The sequence below is a fragment of the Canis lupus genome, chromosome 33, assembly GCF_003254725.2.
Source record: "Canis lupus dingo isolate Sandy chromosome 33, ASM325472v2, whole genome shotgun sequence".
Lineage (NCBI taxonomy): Eukaryota > Metazoa > Chordata > Mammalia > Carnivora > Canidae > Canis > Canis lupus.
In genome coordinates, this window is record NC_064275.1 from 18,140,036 (window position 1) to 18,158,362 (window position 18,327).

General features: G+C 41.5%; 1 protein-coding gene across 7 annotated transcripts in view; it reads right to left on the reverse strand.

The window, feature by feature from the left end:
- Nucleotides 1–557: 557 nt before the first annotated feature.
- USF3 (upstream transcription factor family member 3) overlaps nt 558–18,327 on the reverse strand; it is a 50,325-nt gene continuing 32,555 nt past the window's right edge. For 6 of the 7 annotated variants that reach the window (XM_025477372.3, XM_049105177.1, XM_049105175.1 and 3 more), the window contains 2 exons: nt 15,375–15,471; nt 558–12,597 (listed from right to left, as the gene is read on the reverse strand). In XM_025477372.3, the coding sequence (XP_025333157.3) occupies nt 6,140–12,597; nt 15,375–15,471 (6,555 nt within the window). In that variant the 3' untranslated portion in view covers nt 558–6,139. The remainder of the gene's footprint in view (nt 12,598–15,374; nt 15,472–18,327) is intronic. The other variant, XM_049105178.1, reaches the window with a different exon arrangement.

Genomic DNA, 18,327 nt, shown 5'->3' on the forward strand with positions numbered 1-18,327 from the left:
TAAAAAAGACCCATTTCTTGTTCCAAAGGTCTATGCTTGTTTCCTCCACAAAAGTACGTGAGTTTAGCTGAATCATCTCTCAGTACTCTTCTAGATCTGAAATGTTTTTTAAGATTTTATTTATTTACTTGACAGAGAGAGCACAAGCAGGGGGAGCGGGAGGCAGAGGGAGAGGGAGAAGCAGGCTCCCCACAGAGCAAGGAACCTAATGCGGACTCCATCCCAGGACCCTGGGATCATGACTTGAGACAAAAGCAGACGCTCAACCTACTGAGCCACCTAGGCACCTCTAGATCTAAAATTTTAATTTTGCGTTTTACAATAGGTACAAAGGTGTATGGTTTGCTCTGACAATATGGCACTGGTCATAATTATGACTTATTTGAGGTTGACTCTTTGACCAGGAACACACTTCCCATGGGAAATGTGTCATGGTATCATTTTCAGACATTTTGGTAAAATTGAAAGATTACTTGAAAAGAAAACTTTGGTAGGCAAGACAAGTCATTTTAATACCAGGTTTGAGGCGGCATATGCAATGATCAGAAACAACAGAATTCACAATGCAAAAATGCAAAGTTTATTTTCTTAAATAAAATACTATATTCATATCTATACAAATAATTATTACAACCATTAAAATGTTACATTTACCAATAAAAATTTCAAAACTTTAAACAAGAGCATGGTTCAGAATATTCACACCCTAATACAATGCATTTGTAAAAAGATGTCAAAATAAACAGGACCTATTCTTATTTACAACTGTAGGACAATCCTGATCGTATTATACATATCTGCTCTGGATTCCATTATAAAACAAATTAGTTCCCATTAGGATTATAAACCAGGTGATTTACAGTAATAGGACACAGTACACAGCAGACATCGCTGGCATGGGAATAGATCCAAATATTACACTATTGAAAGACTAGTTAGGTTTTTTCTGGTGACTGCCCTACAGTAAGCCTCTCACCCAGTGTATCTATAAATAATTTGTGAAGGTAATTATGTTCTCAGATTTTTCCACCTATTTTTACCAAAATGTGTATATATACAAATTATATATATATATATATAATATATATATATGGCCTGCTGAAAGTGGAAGCAAATCTTTTCTTCACAGTAACACAACTGCAGCATTTTAAGCAACACTGTCTGGTCCCTTTCTTCTTGGAAGATCAACAGTTCAACTCCCTTAAAGGTTACCATTATAGTCAAGTCCAGTGCCTCGATGACCTCACAGATGAAAATGGTTTTAAGACTTAAGGGCTGGGGATAAAGAGATCCAGAGAAGTGAAGAAGGAGTTAGATGGAGAAAACTCTAAGTTCCTATGACATAGTATGGTGGAGAGCTAGACACACAACTGAGCCAAAAAACCTGAAAAACCCACAACTTAGGATCACTTTTTTAAAAAAGTGTTAAATCACAAGAGTTATCTTCTATGTCTCATGAGATCTCTCATGACAGATTATCATCCAAAACAACAGCAATTTGAATATTAGATCCAATACTTTCAACCCAGGTTGGCTCATGTTTAAGAACACATGCATGCACCACAGCCCTACAGTTGATAAGGTTTGGGCAAATATGGAAACAATGTTGAATGACCACCACCTACAAGCTCTGAGTTTAAAAGGAGTTATGCTTCTAACTAGTACATATTTTTTTTTACAAGATCTGCATTGAAGATGGCTCAGAGAATGATAAGGCAACCGTGAGAAATATCAGCTGTTCTAGTCTTCTAGGTGTTTGATGACACAGCATGTACCATTCTGGCTGGCCCTTTGCTTTTTAACAGAGGAGTGGGTGAGTGATGTGTTCCAATGACTGGTCTTAGGACCAGAGGCACAGTTTCAGGTAAAGTGCAGTGCCAGGATAGAGGCACGTGGGCAGAACTAGAAGCTCTATGTCCAAGAAGGTCCTCATGCTGGACTGCCTCAGTCTAAACTTGGTGTCTGTCCCCCACAGACTCTGGATTAAAACACTGTCAGGCTCACACAGAAAGTGTAGAAAGCAGGGAGACTATGGTTAAGTCAAAAAAAAAAAAAAAAAAAAAGGACCCTTTTCTGTTGGGAGCATTTAGCCAAAACGGTAGCTCGAGAAGAAACGAATTTCTGGTCTCTAATTTGCATATAAGTATCATAAAGTCATCACTCACAGATTAACTTCACACTAGTTTATTTGGCTTATTATTATTGCCCTCTGGATATACACAGCCATAGGCGATTCTCTCCGGGCAAAGGTAGAACTTATACAGACAACAGAATTATGACTTCCAGGTTCCTAAAGGTATCAACCCAAAGCCATCTGATTTTGGTACCACCTTTGCGCTTCCTAAACTCTTCCGTGGGGGGAAAAAAAACCAAGTTCATCAAAACAAGGAGCAGAACTGTATGGCACATTCAATATTTTAAATCAACTCTGAACTAATTTTGTGTCAAGAAATCATGCTGTCCCTTGATAGAACAGGAGATATATTGGTTCCCAAAGCCAGGAATTGGGAATCACTGATTTAGGAGCATGCCTCACTATCACAATGGGCCCAGTAAACATTTCAAGGCAGAGGAGGAATCATCCTAAGGAAATGAGCAGGTTCCCTGCCACCTGTTTGACACGGAGCAGGTGGAAGAAAAGAGGAGCCCAGGTACCTATGGTTCAAAGGAAGGACAAGGTTAAGAAGGTGCTTTTTCAAATTTTTAAAATTTCACTCCCATTAAAATGTGTTTCTACATTTTGGGGGGGAGGTATGAATTTTTAGCCTCTCTATGACATGGATGTTAGAAGGCAAGAGCAAGACAAATTAATTATCTTTAAAATGTTTAATTAATTGTGTATTTTAAGAAGGCTGATCAGGGGGGAAAAAACAAGGCTGATTTTTAAAAATTGATCTTTATTGCAGTTCACCCTAATATGTAACTGGAAACTGCTATAAAAGAATATTCCTTCCTCATTCTTCTTTTTCCACAGTTCTAAAATGTTAAATTTTATAAAGCATGATCACTGTGGAGTATTTTTCCACCTTTGGAAAAAAGTGCCATCCCTGGTCCCTCCAAAAGGTCTTACAATTTAAATAAAAATAAATTTCCTGAAATGGTATAAAATACCCCCAAACAACTGCTATGTACCAAAAAAACAAATGACATCACACTTGATTTCTTTTTTCCATGATTCACACATTAAAAATTATACATGAGAATCTGAAATTTTCACCTCATTAGGAATTACTGCATTAAATATTTAGAGGAATCAACCACTTTCTCTAATTGATTCTATGTGATCTGTAACACTAAAAGAGAAATAATTTAATTAATGACTCATTTATGATTCATACATTTATACATGTTTGTGTATTTCCAGAAATTACAAAATTATTTGTGGAAATGGTTTTACATTCTACAGTCATATATTAGCAAGCCAAGGATAACATTAAATTTGTTATAACCAACACGGACTGTTTCCTGCCATACTTTAGCCAAAAATTGTATCGAGATTGTTGGATATTAAATAATAAATTTCCTCCCCAAAATCATGTAGCTCTGATTATCAAATATTTAATATACTGCTGGTAAAGCTCATACACTCGTGCTTTTAAATCAAGTAAGACTACTAGGCTTCGAACACTTTCAGAATCGAGTCCATATATACAGTGATCTCTTACATATTCATGCACGTCTGTAAGATAATTAGAGCTACATGTAAGCAGGAGCCAAATAATTGGCAGGTGGTCACATCTTTCTTGAGATGGTCAAATAAGCCTTACTTAGGGGTAGAGGCTCATTTGGGATCAAAGTATTACATGCTTGGAATGAAAGCTCTGAAATATGCAGATGCTACCTCTGAACAGGGCTGTGCAGAAAAGGAAAATCAGTGCAACAGAGAAATACCTGAAAGTACCAGGCTCTGAGGCCTTCCTGTTGCAGTGTTCAAACTGATCTTCTCCTTGGCTTGTTACCGTAGTTCTAATTATATCTAACGGTGCCCAGTTCCTCAGAACGCAGTGGCTACCTCTCTGTACGTGCGTGCGTGCGTCTGGATGTGTATGTGAGAGAGACAGAATGACCGACAGCGACAGGGAGAGCAGAGGGAGGGAGGATGAATAGCCAAGCATATTGAACACTATTCTTGAAATTGGCAGGTTGGGCCTTTCAAGTACAGAGAAAAATCTGAATGTTGTAACTTAAAAGCCAGTTAAGAAAATTAAAAAACAGGCCATGAATCTCACTTTTTTCCCAATTGAGACTTTTAACTACTGTGTTTTTCTGTGGTCTTATTTAAGTAACTCCTGTTCTTCACCATGACCAATTTGAAGGAGAAAATACAGAAGCTTTTCCTGTTTGCAATTCTTTTTCTTTTTCTCTTTTGCCCCCAGGAGGCTGCTGGGTGGGCAGGAGGAAGAGGGAGGAAGGTTTGGTAAGGACAGTTCAAGAGGCACACGTGACCCTTTTACTGAGTCTTCACAAGAGGTATTTGCCAGAGTTAACTGCTCTGACCCAGCCTGAGGAGGCATTTTTAAGGAGGAAAAAATAAAATAAAATGCTGGTCCTTGGGTTCATTTTATTAACAGAGCAGACAACATCATTTATACTTCTCTCTCCCACTCGTTCCTCTATTTGGCCCAGAATATAACAACAAAGAGTAATAGGTTTGAGAATATGAGTATATATGGTTGTTTTCATAGGTTTTAAGTTTTTAAGATTCAATGTATCTGTCTCTGTGTGAGTGTGTGTGTGTGTGTACACAACTCACTCCTCTGGGGCTTTTAAAAACCCTTATGTCAAGTTTTCCAATACTTCAGCAGGTCTCAGGTCACAATTTCCATTTCCAGATGGCAGGCCAATTTTTAAAGGACCAATTTATACTTTAAAATCTATGTCTGTGAACCCGTGCACACGCACGCACACACACATTCACACCCACGGATATATACATAGACAATTTTCTGAAGCACCGTTTCACATCTACCATCAGGAAAAATAATGAACAAATTCATCTTCTCATTATAATTACTAAGGAGGGTAACAATGTAACATACAATGCCATATTTTAAATATAAATATCAGTAAGTGAAAATACTGACAGAGCTCAAGACCCTGCTCAGAAATATTTAAAAAGTAAGGCTCAAATAATTGTGTAGATTCCAAACACATTATTTACTGAGCAGTTCCTAATGATTAAACAAATATAAAGGAAACTATTTCAAGATCAAATAAACAGAAAAAAGAACACTAAAACAAAATTTAATTGATGAAACAACCATCTTTAACTGGACACAAGCAAAACTTCGCAATACAACTGCTTCTATCTTTATGACCTGATGCAAAATGCAAGCGCAAAATGGAGAACATCTATGTACTTTGCTTTTTTAGATTGCTATTTTTAAGGCTAAGTAAGGAAGACCTTTGTGTTCCAGCATCTTGGCACATTAAAATATAAAATGGCTCTCTAATTTGAAGGACAAGACATTAAATTCAGAAAACCAATGAATTGTCATAATTAAGAAAGAAGCCTCTACCTAAACCAAACCTTGGAAATGAAAGCTGATTCAACAACTCATGTATTTGCTGACTGCTTGACTCTAACCATGGACATCCATTCCATGTTAATGCAACACCTGCCATGGGTAAGGAACCGTTCTAGATGCTGACATTGGCCAAACATTTGGTGATGAGCCACTGTGTTGTATCAAAGTGTCTGGATTTTTGGAAAGCAATTTGACTATCTCAAGTATCTATTTAATAAATAATCAACAATCAAGTTTAAAATCCAGGTTCTTTCCTACTACCCAGCACATGCCAAAAGGACCCCCCCCCCAACTTCCAGCTGACTAGCATTTAGGGAATATAAGATTACAAATCAAACTTGAAAATGTAACTCCGCTTGGAAAGTTTTAAAAAGCACACTGTGCAGTTAAAAAGGAGAGATAATTGTTTTGGACAACCCAGGATTCACATCATCTCTGACGTAGTTTCCCTACATTCAGAAGGTAACTGGAAATTGATTATACAAACACAAAGACACACACACACACACACACACACACACGGCCTCCCTCTCCATGTGCATTACCTGTGCATGCACACACCAATACATTTGCAATCTCAGCAGATACATGTACATTTAGTCTGTCAGTATTTAAACAGCTGAACTGCAGTCATGACCTAGAATATGGCTTATGTTGTGGGCAGGTCTGTTTGAGGACTGCTTGGAAGAGTCAGAGGCAGAGGAGTTTGCTATCGTAAGCAAAGGTGACATTGCCGAGCCATCGGGAAGAGCCGTAGCTATTTCTGGAAACAAAGATGTCATGTTAAAGTTGGACAAGTGAGAGTTGGTCATGTGCATGGGCGGCATGTCAGGGAGAAGAGGAAAACTTGGTTGAGCAAAACCGACAGGTCTGGGAGGAGACAGAATTGATCCGAATCGGTTATTTAAGCCTCCGCTGTTTACCTTCTCGGTGCTAGGATTTGAGAACATTTGATTGGAGAAATAGGGGATGGAAATATCATTGGACAGTGTAGGATGAGCAGGAGAGTACGGGGGATAAAAGGAGGGTAGCGTGTTTTGGGGGTCTACAGGGATGAGAGCTGGCGTTCGAGTGGCACTAGGCTGAGTAACCTGTGGAATGAAAGAAGTATTAGCATTTATTGGTGGATTCATGCCACCCTCGGGAATAAAAGGAAAACCGAAATTTTGTGATAGTGTATGCTGGTCAGGCGCTGAATTATCATTAGGGACTTGTGGGCTATCAGGCATGAAACGAACGATACTTCCTCTCTTCTCTGTAGTGGGTTGCTGGCGTCCAAGGATCATGCTGCCACTGGTAGACAGAGGAAGATGGGGGAGACTTGGGTCAAAGACATTACTGTGTCTTTGGTTTCCAGAACGATTCCGTTCAGGCTGACGAATTTTGGAACCACTGCTGTCTTGCAAGGGATGCCTTGATCGCTGGGGAACTGAAGAATTAGTCGGACGTACGGGAGGCCCTTGCTCAGCATTTCCGTGAGACACAGACGGATGGGGTAGAGCTGGCCTTGCAACCCCATGCATGTTGGTTGTGACTGGAGGGTTCATGTGGCCCTTGGTCCCATGACTGTCAGTTATCCTCATGGGATTGGACTTCTGCACAGAAACATTGGGACTTGTGTTTCGACCCTGAATATCTCCTGAAGAAGAAGAACTCGAGAAAGGAATATTCAAGGTGCTGTTCCTGGTGTTAATTGCACCTAAGGACATGTCACAACTTTCCCTGTTCTGACTCTCACTCTCTCTTCTAATATGGACACTTTCATGAGTCGGGGGGCAAGTATATTCAATTGCAGAGGAGGGGCCACACTGTGTGTTCCTCTGATGCTCTGAGAGGGACCTCTGGCTTCCAAGGACCTGATCTCCAAGGTGAGGGGCGAGTAAACTCTGCATGAAACTCTGGTGGCATGGATTCTCACTGTCCCTTGGTGGGATGGCATTTCCTGTCGGGATACTCTGAACTGCTGGATAAGGTAATCTCTTTTGGCGGTCGATTGGCGGTGGACCAGGGTTTTGACTAATTCGAAAGGCCTGGGACTGCATACTCCTCAATGATGATACAGGGTTACCTATTTCATTATTTCTTGAAGATTGTACTTCAAAATTACTCTGGGGCTGCTGACTGGCTCCACTTGGTTTAAAGGTCTGACAGTCGGAAAGGCGGATATCCGAGGCAACCGTGTGGTCCACGCGACCCTGCATATTGTGAATGGCCAAACTCTTATTCCTGGGGACATCAAGATAGCTTCTCATCTCAAGCTGATCTGAAACTCTGGAACCCTGAATTGATATGCCCATTCTCTGCTCTGAATTAGAAGACGTCTTTCCAATAAGTGCCTCAGCAGAATAACTTGAAACTCTATTCCTCTCCGGCCTGTGTGGAGTACAGGTCATGTCTGAAGGTCTGGTCACGATGCTCGGCTGGGACCCCATTTGCTGCTCTAGGCCTCTTGATGTCAAAAGCCTCTGCATTGGATTATGCCCAGACACATGTTCCGAAGAAACCCCTGAACCTTGCTGCCTGCTTCCCACATCCTGCTGCTGGTGCATGATATCTTGATTGAGATGGTTCTGGGGATGGTTATGGTGGTTCCGGCTGGTTGAAGGGTTTTCACAACTCTTCTCCGGCTGGGTGCTTCCGAAGTGTTGCTGCATCTGTTGCTGCATCTGCTGATGGTGGGGGTGGGGCTGCCCACTCTTGGGTCGGGACTGGTCAGTTCCGTGGTGCTTTGGTTGTAAGGAAAGCTGAGAGGCCTGAGAGCCCTGAACAAGATTCCTCTTTTTCTGCATCTGGACTTCCTGTTGTAGAGTTCTCTGTTGGTGGACATTATGGGGCTGAGAGTGGACAGAGCTCTCTGCATGAGGTACATGATGCTGCAGCTGATACAAGTGATGCCTCTCTCTTAGCTGCCCTGCTTGCTGCTGCTGCTGCTGCTGCTGCTTTAAGTAGAGGTGGTTGCTATGCAGGTGAGATACCCCCTGGGCTGGAACATGCTGTTGCAGGGCCTGGAGATGTTGACTGGCCTGGGTTTGCTGCTGCTCAGCAACTGAATTCTGAGAACTGCACTGGACTTCCGTTTGCCTCAGTGCAGAGGCAACAAAATTGTTACTAGGTGGAAATAGTCGTGTAAGGCCATCTCCGTGTGCTGGGTTGCTAATAGGCCCAACAGAGTTTGCCGAATTGGGAGGGAGCTGATTGACCATCATCTGAGCTTGATCAGAAATGCTGTCTGGGGTTCGGCTCATCAGGGACATAGCTTCAAGCCTCAGCGGGGCGGGCTGACAATGCTTTTGACGTTTAGCCGAAGACAATAAAAGGTCGTCTTGGACAGCACGCTTAGCAGAGTCTTTGCGGCTTTCCTGACTTGGCTTTAAGAGTGGCTCTTGAATCTGTGGATTTGGTATGGTGCCAGCAATGGTATTCAGCTGTTCTTGGGGATATTCCGTCATCAGAGCTGGTCCAGGAGGCTGACTGGTGTAGGAGCTGGAGGCAACAGTCAGGTTAACCGTTGCAGGAACAGCTGTTTGCTCTGAAGTCTGGGATAAACCAGCACAGGTGACCAGGGGATGGCTGATGCTGCTCTGGTGGATAAGATTGTTCACACTCAAACTGGTGATGCTCGGTGGCTGAGAAGTCGAAACCTGTAAAGAGGCATTTGATGTTTTAATTCCTACAGAACAACTTGGTTTTCCAAGGGGCCGATCCACAGTCGCTTCAATCGAATCCTGAGAATTAAATTCATTTGGTGTTGCTTCCGTCTGTCCCGTGCCCCCCTCTTTAGATATCTGTGTTTTGAAAGGCTGGTCTCCCTCTAAAGGTGACGCTTCAGAAGGCTTCGAAGCAACTTCCCTCATATCAGCCTGGCTGCCAGCTCTTCCCTTCTCAAGGTTCTCCTGGTCAAAAATAGCTCTTGCTGCAAGGGCGACTATATCAGTTTGCTCTACAAAGGTACAGCTGTCACAAGTATTAGTTGTCGTATTGCTGGTGACATCCTCTCTAGTCGTTTCAGGAAGCATGGACGCCACAGAGAAACTGCGGCTACTGCCAGAACTGGTTGACATGGGAGAGTCAGCCTGCCTGCTGCCAAGCAAGGAACCATTAATAACCTCCTGATCAGGGATGCAGGAGTGATGCTGCCCTGGATCTCTATCATCACTGTTCATCAGCAAGAGGTCCTGTTTGGGATGTAACTCGACACTTGAATCAACTATTTTAGAACTGTCAGAAGAAAAGTCAGGATGGTCCACCTGGACTGAAAGAGAGAGTTTCTGAGGGTCTTTTTCTTTAGCAAGACCAGACAGCAATGCAGTCAAACCTTGCCCCTTTAAGAGAGCTGTCGTTTGCATTGTTTCAGACGTGGAATCTTGCTCCACCCTGCAAGGTTCAGCAATGATCTCGACCTCAGAAACGCAGTCGGTGCTAGTGCTAGTGGTAGATGACAGACCAGAAACCTGAGAAACCAAAATGTGGGGATCGCTTGGAGATGGAATCAACACGTTGGCCGAAGTGCAGGATTTGGCAGCGTCTGACAATGCCAAACTAGTTGGTGGCTTATCCTGAGATGTCTCTCGTTGCAAAATGGGGGCAGAATCTTTGGATTTTGCTGGGGCCGTTACAAAATGTTCACTTGTTACAGGTTCTTGGGAGGGTGAGCTAGTCTCTTCTGCTGACTTAGATTTGGGTACAGATTCAGGTATCACTGATTCAGAATTCAGAACATCCAAAGAATGTGAGCCAGAAACACTTATACTATTTGCCTGGGACACGGTGACAGATGGTAACACAACAGGGAGGCTTTCCAGCAGCCCATCGGCACACGATGGCTCTGCAGTGGCTTCAGCGCTGGGGCAGTCTAACTTGCTCACATCTCTGACTGGGTTCAGGGGGCATGCTGACTTGTTAGCTCCTAAGTGTTTCTTGGCACTTGGCTTCTTATTCAACCTTTTTGACCTCACGTTAGGTAAACAAGCTACAGTGTTCACTGAGGGAGTAGTTACTAGACTGTAAGTACTGGGTAGTGTGGCTGAATTATCAGTTGTCATGGGAGATGCTACAGTTGTTGTTAATGAAACACAGTTGACTGGGGTGGTCTGACTATTTGCAGCAGTTGGAGGATTGGCAGGCTGGCTAATAGACAACTGTACACAGCTTTGCCCAGCCATCTGTGATATGCTTTGATTGAGGCTGGCCAAAGCTCCAAATGTATTCAGGGCAACATTGGTATTTGGATCTTCGCTGGTGGTGGGTTGGATAATTTGCATAGGGGTTTGATTTGTAGTTCCTGATGAGGACATCACAGGCTGCAAAGCAAAGAGCTGTCCATTTAAAGAAATGGTTTGAGGCTGTTGTTGGTTTGACATGGTGACAGAAAAAGTTTGTGTTGAACTAGATGTTGATAAAGATGAAGGTCTTGGTAATATATGGACAAGATGCTTTCCTCCAAAAGTCTGTGGGTTCGAAACATTTTGCACTGAATTATTAGACCCTATGAGAGCACTGGTTCCATTGACAGGGAGTCGAACAGAACCAGGAGGTGGAGCTGAGAGGAGCGGCAAGGGGTTCTGATTAGCTGCCTGTATGATCACTATCTGTTGACCTACTGTTTGGTTGGGAACCTCTGCTCTCATCACTGTTGGGCATGGGGTAGTGCTGGGGGGCTGAAGAATGATAACATTTTGATTAGCTGGAGCTGCATTAACAGCCGACCCAACTGGCTGAGCCATCTGAAACACTTGCATTGCTGAATTCAATGGAAGGATATTTTTTGGAGGCTGAGATTTAACTTGTGGCTGGGCAATCAGTGGCTGCATAGGTAAAGATGGACAAGAAGGCAAGGTTACAACTACTTGCTCAACTGCCTGCCCATCTGCTGGAAAGGAATTATTCAAGTTGACGCCTGTGGCGACGTGTCTACTGTGGTTGGTTGTGGTAGGGCTGGTACCAGACTCATTTAATACCGGAGTCACAGCAGAAGAAGGTGTCTGGCTTAAGGGCTGAATAGTGTTTCCCGCCAGTTGCAAAGTAGTCCACGTGGTCTGTGTGTTTCCAGCGGAGGAAATTCGGGTAAGGCTATTAATGTTTTTTAAATCTGAAGCACTAACACTTGAAGAAGGCAAAGAACAAGAAAGAGTCCAACCATTGTCCAAAGGGTTTGCAGAGACAGTGCTTATCGGAGTGGTGGTCTTCCCTCCTCCGGGGGCAGGAGGGGCCACCACTGCGGTAACACTTGCCGAGTCTGCACCCTTGCTAATGCTCGCTGGACAAGAATCACCTGCAGATCTGGGAGGCTGGGAGCAGACCGTGGTGGTAACTGAAACAACAAAGGTGGTTTGAAAATCATTTCTGAAATCCTGTACGCTCAGGCAGGACTTGCTTCCATGGTGCACTTTCGTGGCAGTCGCTGAGGAGGCGGTGGGGATGCTTGTGGCACAAGAGACTGTCTTCTTCACTAATTTGGGGCTCTCTTGCCCATTCTTATTTTCAGGAGAACTTTGATCATTTAGACATGTGTGCAAGGAACGACGTTGGGGAGGTTCAGGCCCAATGGGAACAGCGATCAATGAGGCACTGGTGGCACCAAGCACACTCGATTCGCTTTCGGAGGTGGAAAGTTCAAGAATATTTTGAGCAGAAATGGTAGCAGGAAGACAAAGAGGAACAGGCTGGTTGGCAGCCAATGCAGAAACTGTAGTCTGATGCCATGGCTTGTTTTCAGAAGGGTAAACTCCAGAAATAGACACAGGAGTCACAAGATTGCAAGTCCTCTGTACTGGCACCACATTGGCGGTTTGCTTTTGTAAATTATGACCAACATTAAAGGTTATCCCCTGAACAGCTGTTCCCTGGCTGTTTCCACCAGGCTGACTCCCATTGGAATAAACAATGATATTTTTTTGAACCTGATCACTGGGAATAACAACAGAGACCTTTGAGTTTTTAAGATTTCCTTTCCAGTGGATCGTGGGGTCATCATAGAGGCATATGTCATTTGCTTTTAGTAATTCAATATACCGGCCATTTTCTTTTTGAATTTCTTCCAGTTGTTTACGTAGCTTTTTAATTTCTTCAGCTACAATATTAAAAATAAAAGTGAAACAATTACCTGTTACTGTCAGTATTAATAGTAACTAAGAAAATGCTGTGTGCTAACCACTGAATTCTAGTTCTAGTATTTCTAAACACCTCAACTGAGAATTTTCAGTTCTTCTCTAAAGCAAATTCTTTCTCCTTTTTACAATGATATCTTAAGCCTCTATCCCATCCTTTTTAAAGAATGTATCATTAAGGTCAATAACCCAAAGGTCAGAAATTACAATGTAGAAATCTCAAAATTCCCAATTCAAAAATTGCCAATAGCACAGTCACAAAAGTAAAAAAAAAAAAAAAAAAAAAAGAAAGAAAGAAAAGAAAAAAGAGGAAAGACATACTTATATCATGGTAACATGTTAGGAAAATCACACTGAATATCAATAGAATAGCATTTAAATGCTCTAACTTCAAACTTTCCTTGAGGTGGTAATAGATAATCTCTTTAAAAATGGTTTTAAACTTGCTTCTATTTTACTCTTTGAAATAACAGAGCCCAAGTGGAATGTTTAAAAAGTAATCTAGTAGAGCACCAAAGAAAGTGTCAATAATGGAACTTGAATTTTCCTTGGTAGGGTCAATGTATATACACTACTGTCACAACCTTACTCTTTCTTAAGGGGGAGAACTTTACCCATGGATCCTACTACTGCAGCAGCCTTGGCTGCTGGTATTTATGCCTGTGACCCTACAATTCTACTGTCTTGCCATAGTTGTACTCTCCCCTCTCCTTCCACCAATGGCAGTCAATCTTCAAAGCTAATGCCCTGTGTGGGGGCCTGGAATAAAAAGTTCTGTTCTGACAAGGATGAGCTGAGACTAGCAGATTATTTAAACTAAGAGACACAGAAGATGCCGATGTGTCATGGACATCAGAAAGTAAAGGACATGGGGCGCCTGGGTGGCTCAGTTGGTTAAGAGTTTGCCTTTGGGTCAGGTCATGCTCCTGGAGTCCTGGAATCAAGCCCTACATTGGGCTCACTGCTCAGCAGGGAGTCTGCTTTTCCCCCCCCCTCTCTGTCTGCCATTTCCCCTGCTTGTGCTCTCTCTCTCTCTGTGTCAAATGAATAAATAAAATCAAGAAAGAAAGAAAGAAAGAAAGAAAGAAAGAAAGAAAAAGAAAGACTAAAGAACAATTACTATGGACCAAATAATAATGATGACTATTGTCATCTGGCACACCTGGCACTTTTCATTCTTCATCTCATTTCATAACAACAACAATGACAGGTAACATTTACTCTATGCCAGCTCGAGTCTAAGTACTGCTACTATATTATTTCTTTTCATCCTCATAACAACCATGAGATGGGAACTACCTACTGTCATCACTATTTTGAAGTGTGAGAAACAGGCTTGGAATGATCACATAAATGTGTCGAAAGTCAGCCACACACATGCTAAGATTATCTTCATTTTAAGATAAGGAAACTGAGACGGAAAGAGGGTAAGTAAATCACCACAGATACTAAATGAGTAAGTGAAGACAAGATTCAACCCCATTGGGCTTAACTCCCCAGGCCACTGCTCGGACCACGGCCCAGGCTGTCATATGGACAGTAAGTATATGAGGGAGCTGCTGGGGGAAGAAACGAGAAGAGAGCGGATGCACAATAAAGAACCAAAGGAAGGATGGTGGCAGAGGTGACAGCGTAGTCAAACTTGAGCCGCCTCAAGCTGGCCTACCTGCTCTTGTCCTGAGCCCCATGCAACCTGTGTTTTTCTAACAGGTTCCCTTTTCCCTACGGCAACCTGACTGCCTCAGCCTCTGGGCTGTGAAACCAAAGGAGCTCTCCTTAGAAAAGTCTACACATCATTCTAGCCTTCACATCCCTTCTGTGGGGCCTCAGATAGGTTACCAAACCTGTATTATGAAACTACCCACCTACCAGCATCATAAAACAAGGCCTGGATTGTGAAAGAGAGTTGACTTGGGTGAAGGGATGAGCTGTCGTCTAACTAAAGTAAGCAAAGAGAATTCTGAACGCTAACCTTCCAGATACACAATGAAGGCAACCCAACCCTGCCCCCACCCCAGTAAATTCTACCTTTGTTCCTCTTAAGGTGACCTACTGACTTGTCACAGGAAATTCTTTCTCTGTTCCTGTCAGAGCCATAAATAAAGAACAACTCATACTGTCTACCATTCTGAGCTTTACACTCGCCTGGGTGTAAAAGCTGTTATTAAAAAAAACTTAATCAACTTAAACTTGATTAAGTTTTTTACAATGCAATTAACTAAAAAAAAATAATGAAGAACAAAAACCAAATTTCATCAAAGGATAAGGCAGTCTGATGCACACATGCCATGCAATATAAACAATTATGAACAGAATGTTTTGACCTTTTGAGCTAATTCACAGTGAAGTCTTGGCCCAGGCATATATTTATTTTGTTTTTAAGTTACATTGAGCAGGACTCTCCCCTCCATCCTCTTATGGGATTCCCCCAGCTGGAGGATCCAAGTGGAATAAGAGAGTTCCAGCATTATTTATGTCATGAGTTAAGCAAACATGAAGTACACAGAAGAGTCCAAAATCAGAATTCTGTATGCCTGCAAGATTAGAGTTGCTCAGAGTAGGGGAAAGACGTAAACTAAGATGAATTTATTTTGTAGCACTATTCTCTCAGACCCACAGAATATACAATCTTAATAATGTCTCGGGTCAAAAAAGCCTTCTCTATCCTCATATAAACTGTCCTGCCACACAAAGACCTGAACACGGAAAAAAACAACAAAAAGAATCTTAAAATCTTTACCTTGTTCATTGTTTCCTCCATTAAGCAGGAGTTCATCATTTTGCCTTTTCAATTCTGTTATATATTTAAAGGCTTGGTCCAGGATCATATTCTTGCTCTGCCAGAGAGAATTAACCATTTAAAAGTTTCACTGAGGAGTAAGAACTTGCCAGAAGAAACTTAAAGCTTTGGTTTTCATCACCAGCATTTCATCATCAAATGCTCCTACTATTCATTTCTCATTTATTAAGTATTATTGAGCATCTATTATGTGTCAGGCTCTGTTCTAGTTACTGGGGAATATAATAAACAAAATAAAGACAAAATTCCTGACCTTCAGGAATTTTATATATATACATATATATATATAAAATCAGATGGTAGTGCTAAGTGCTATGAAGAAAAAATAAAGCAAGGTGAAGAGGGGGCCAGAGAGATGGCAGAGGTCATTCTGTTCTATGGACTGACTGTTTCTGTCTCCCTGTAATTCATGTTGAAACCCTGATCCCTGATATGATGGTATTTGGAGGTGGGCCTTTGGCAGATAGATCGATCCCTCATGAATGAGATCAGTGCCCTTAGAAGAAAAGACATGAGAGAAGTGATCGCACTCTCTGTCATGCAAGAATATAACCAGGAAAAGAGCATACACCAGGAACTGAATCAGCTGGCACCTTGATCTTAGACTTTGCAGCCTCCAGAACTGTGAGAAATACATTTCTATCGTTTAAACCACCCAGTCTGTGCTATTTTCCTTATTGGAGCCCAAGCTAAGACATTGTACTATAATCTATTTTGCATATGGAGGTTGGAAAAGGCCTCTCTTGTAAGGCAAAGCAAAAATCTGAAGGAAGTACAAGGAAGTATTCCCCCTGGATAGATGGAGGAAGAGGGGCCAGGTCTTAGGATCAGCAAGGGCAAAGGCCCCCAAGCGGGGCTGTGCTCGTATATTGGAGGGACAGTGGTGAGGTGAGTGGAACAAAAGTAAAGTATCCAGGGGGAAGAGTGGTAGTAGAAGAGACCAGAAAGGGCCTTCAAGGCCATGGAAAGATTTTAGACTTAGACCCATTCTAGAGGCAACTGCCCTAAAGTTACTTGTGTATCCGTCCTGAAATGTTCTATGCTGATACATGGATCCTTTAAATAGACAGTGAGTGGCTCAGTCAGTTGGGCATCTGCCTTCAGCTCAGGTCATGATCTCAGAGTCCTGGGATCAAGCCCCACATTGGGCTCCCTGCTCAGTAGGGGAGTCTGTTTCTTCCTGTCCCCACTTTTGCACTCTTTTGTTCACTCTCTCAAATAAATAAAATCATTTTTAAAAATTGAGGGGACCAGTAGAAAGATTCTTCTTATGCAGTAATACAAATTAACCCCCTCCCACACACACACACACACACACACCCTATGAAGCTGGATGACTTCCCCTTCTTGCCCCAACTGCAGGAGACAAGTTTATTTTCTGTGAAATTTGAATCAGAGAATTTTGACCTCAGGGATGTTTGGCACAGAAGTGGACAAGATTAAGCAACTCAGTGAAGACAGGAGGGTAAAGTAAAATTCTGCCTGCTAAAGCATGAGACTCTCCTGCACCCCTTCCCTGACCCAGGTCCCAGAATATGGCAACCAGCCTTATACGCCTCTTCCCACCCTTTCCACTTCTAGATAAGGGGCTGAAGGACTCTTCTTTGGAAAATAAAAGTTAATAGTTATTCCCAAAATTAAACAAGCTACCAATATTGATATTTTTTAGTGCCATAAAAACAACAACACTAGCCTACTACTTAATCACTCAAAAGTTAGGGCACCGAAGTCAAGCCTATCCAAGCAGTTTTTTAATGCTTCATTCTCGAATATAAGAAAACAGCTAAGTATCACTAAACAGTTAAGGAAAGTCTCCAAATCAAAGACAAAACATCAAAACAAAATGGAAAAAAGAAAATCAGAAGAAACAAAAACAAAAAGAAAAAAATTTAAAAACCTATACAACATTCTCAGAAATGACATGATATTGTATTGTATTCATAACCAAATATGTAATATGAAAAAGAACAAAAAAAAATAAGAAAAAGACTCTTGAAAATTAAAAATATGAGAGCTGAAATTAAAAACAGAAGAGTTGGAAAAGACCAATCAATTGAGACTGAAGAAGGGCAGAGGTTCCAGAAGTCTCAAAGGAAAAAGAGAAAATGGTAGTCATGGTACACTTGACTATGTAGAAACTCTAAAGAGACCACTGAAAGTGCGGGAAGAACTAAAGATAGGTACAGAGAGAGGTGCCATGCCTGGATGGCTCAGTCAGCATGGGACTACTGAAAGTGTGGAAAGAACTAAAGATAGATAGAGAGGTGCCTGGATCGCTCAGTCAGTAGAACATGGGACTCTTGATCTCAGGGTTGTGAGTTCAAGCCCCATACTAGATAAAGAGCTTACTTAAAAATTAAAAATAAATTTTAAAAATTTAAATAAATAAATAACAAGATAGGTATATGATAAGCAAATGAAAATAACAAGGCAATTATTAACCCCCAAAACACAAAACATAATAATAGTACTCCTTGGCCTACCACACACAATATTTTCAGTCTTAAAAACATAAAAACTGAATACTGATTTAATTAAAAGTTGGAGTAGAATTATATTGGAGGATTAGACTAGGGAAGCAAAGGGGAAAAGCATGATAGGAAGTCCATAGATAAAATCTAAAATAGAAAAATGAAGATATAGTAATATAAGCATATTATTTGAAAATATAAAAGTGAATACCCGAAGAAGCAGCTGAGAATGGATGCTTTTAAGTTGTTGTACTGGACTTGGGAAGCAAGCAGGTCAGACACTAATTGTCATTTTAAGCTTTTTAGTGCTGTTATGTTTATATATTAATTTTCATGTATATTAATTTAATTAAAAATTAACTGAAAAAAGCTAACACACATGCACAAAAAAAAGGCTAACACAAATTATGATATCCCATTAT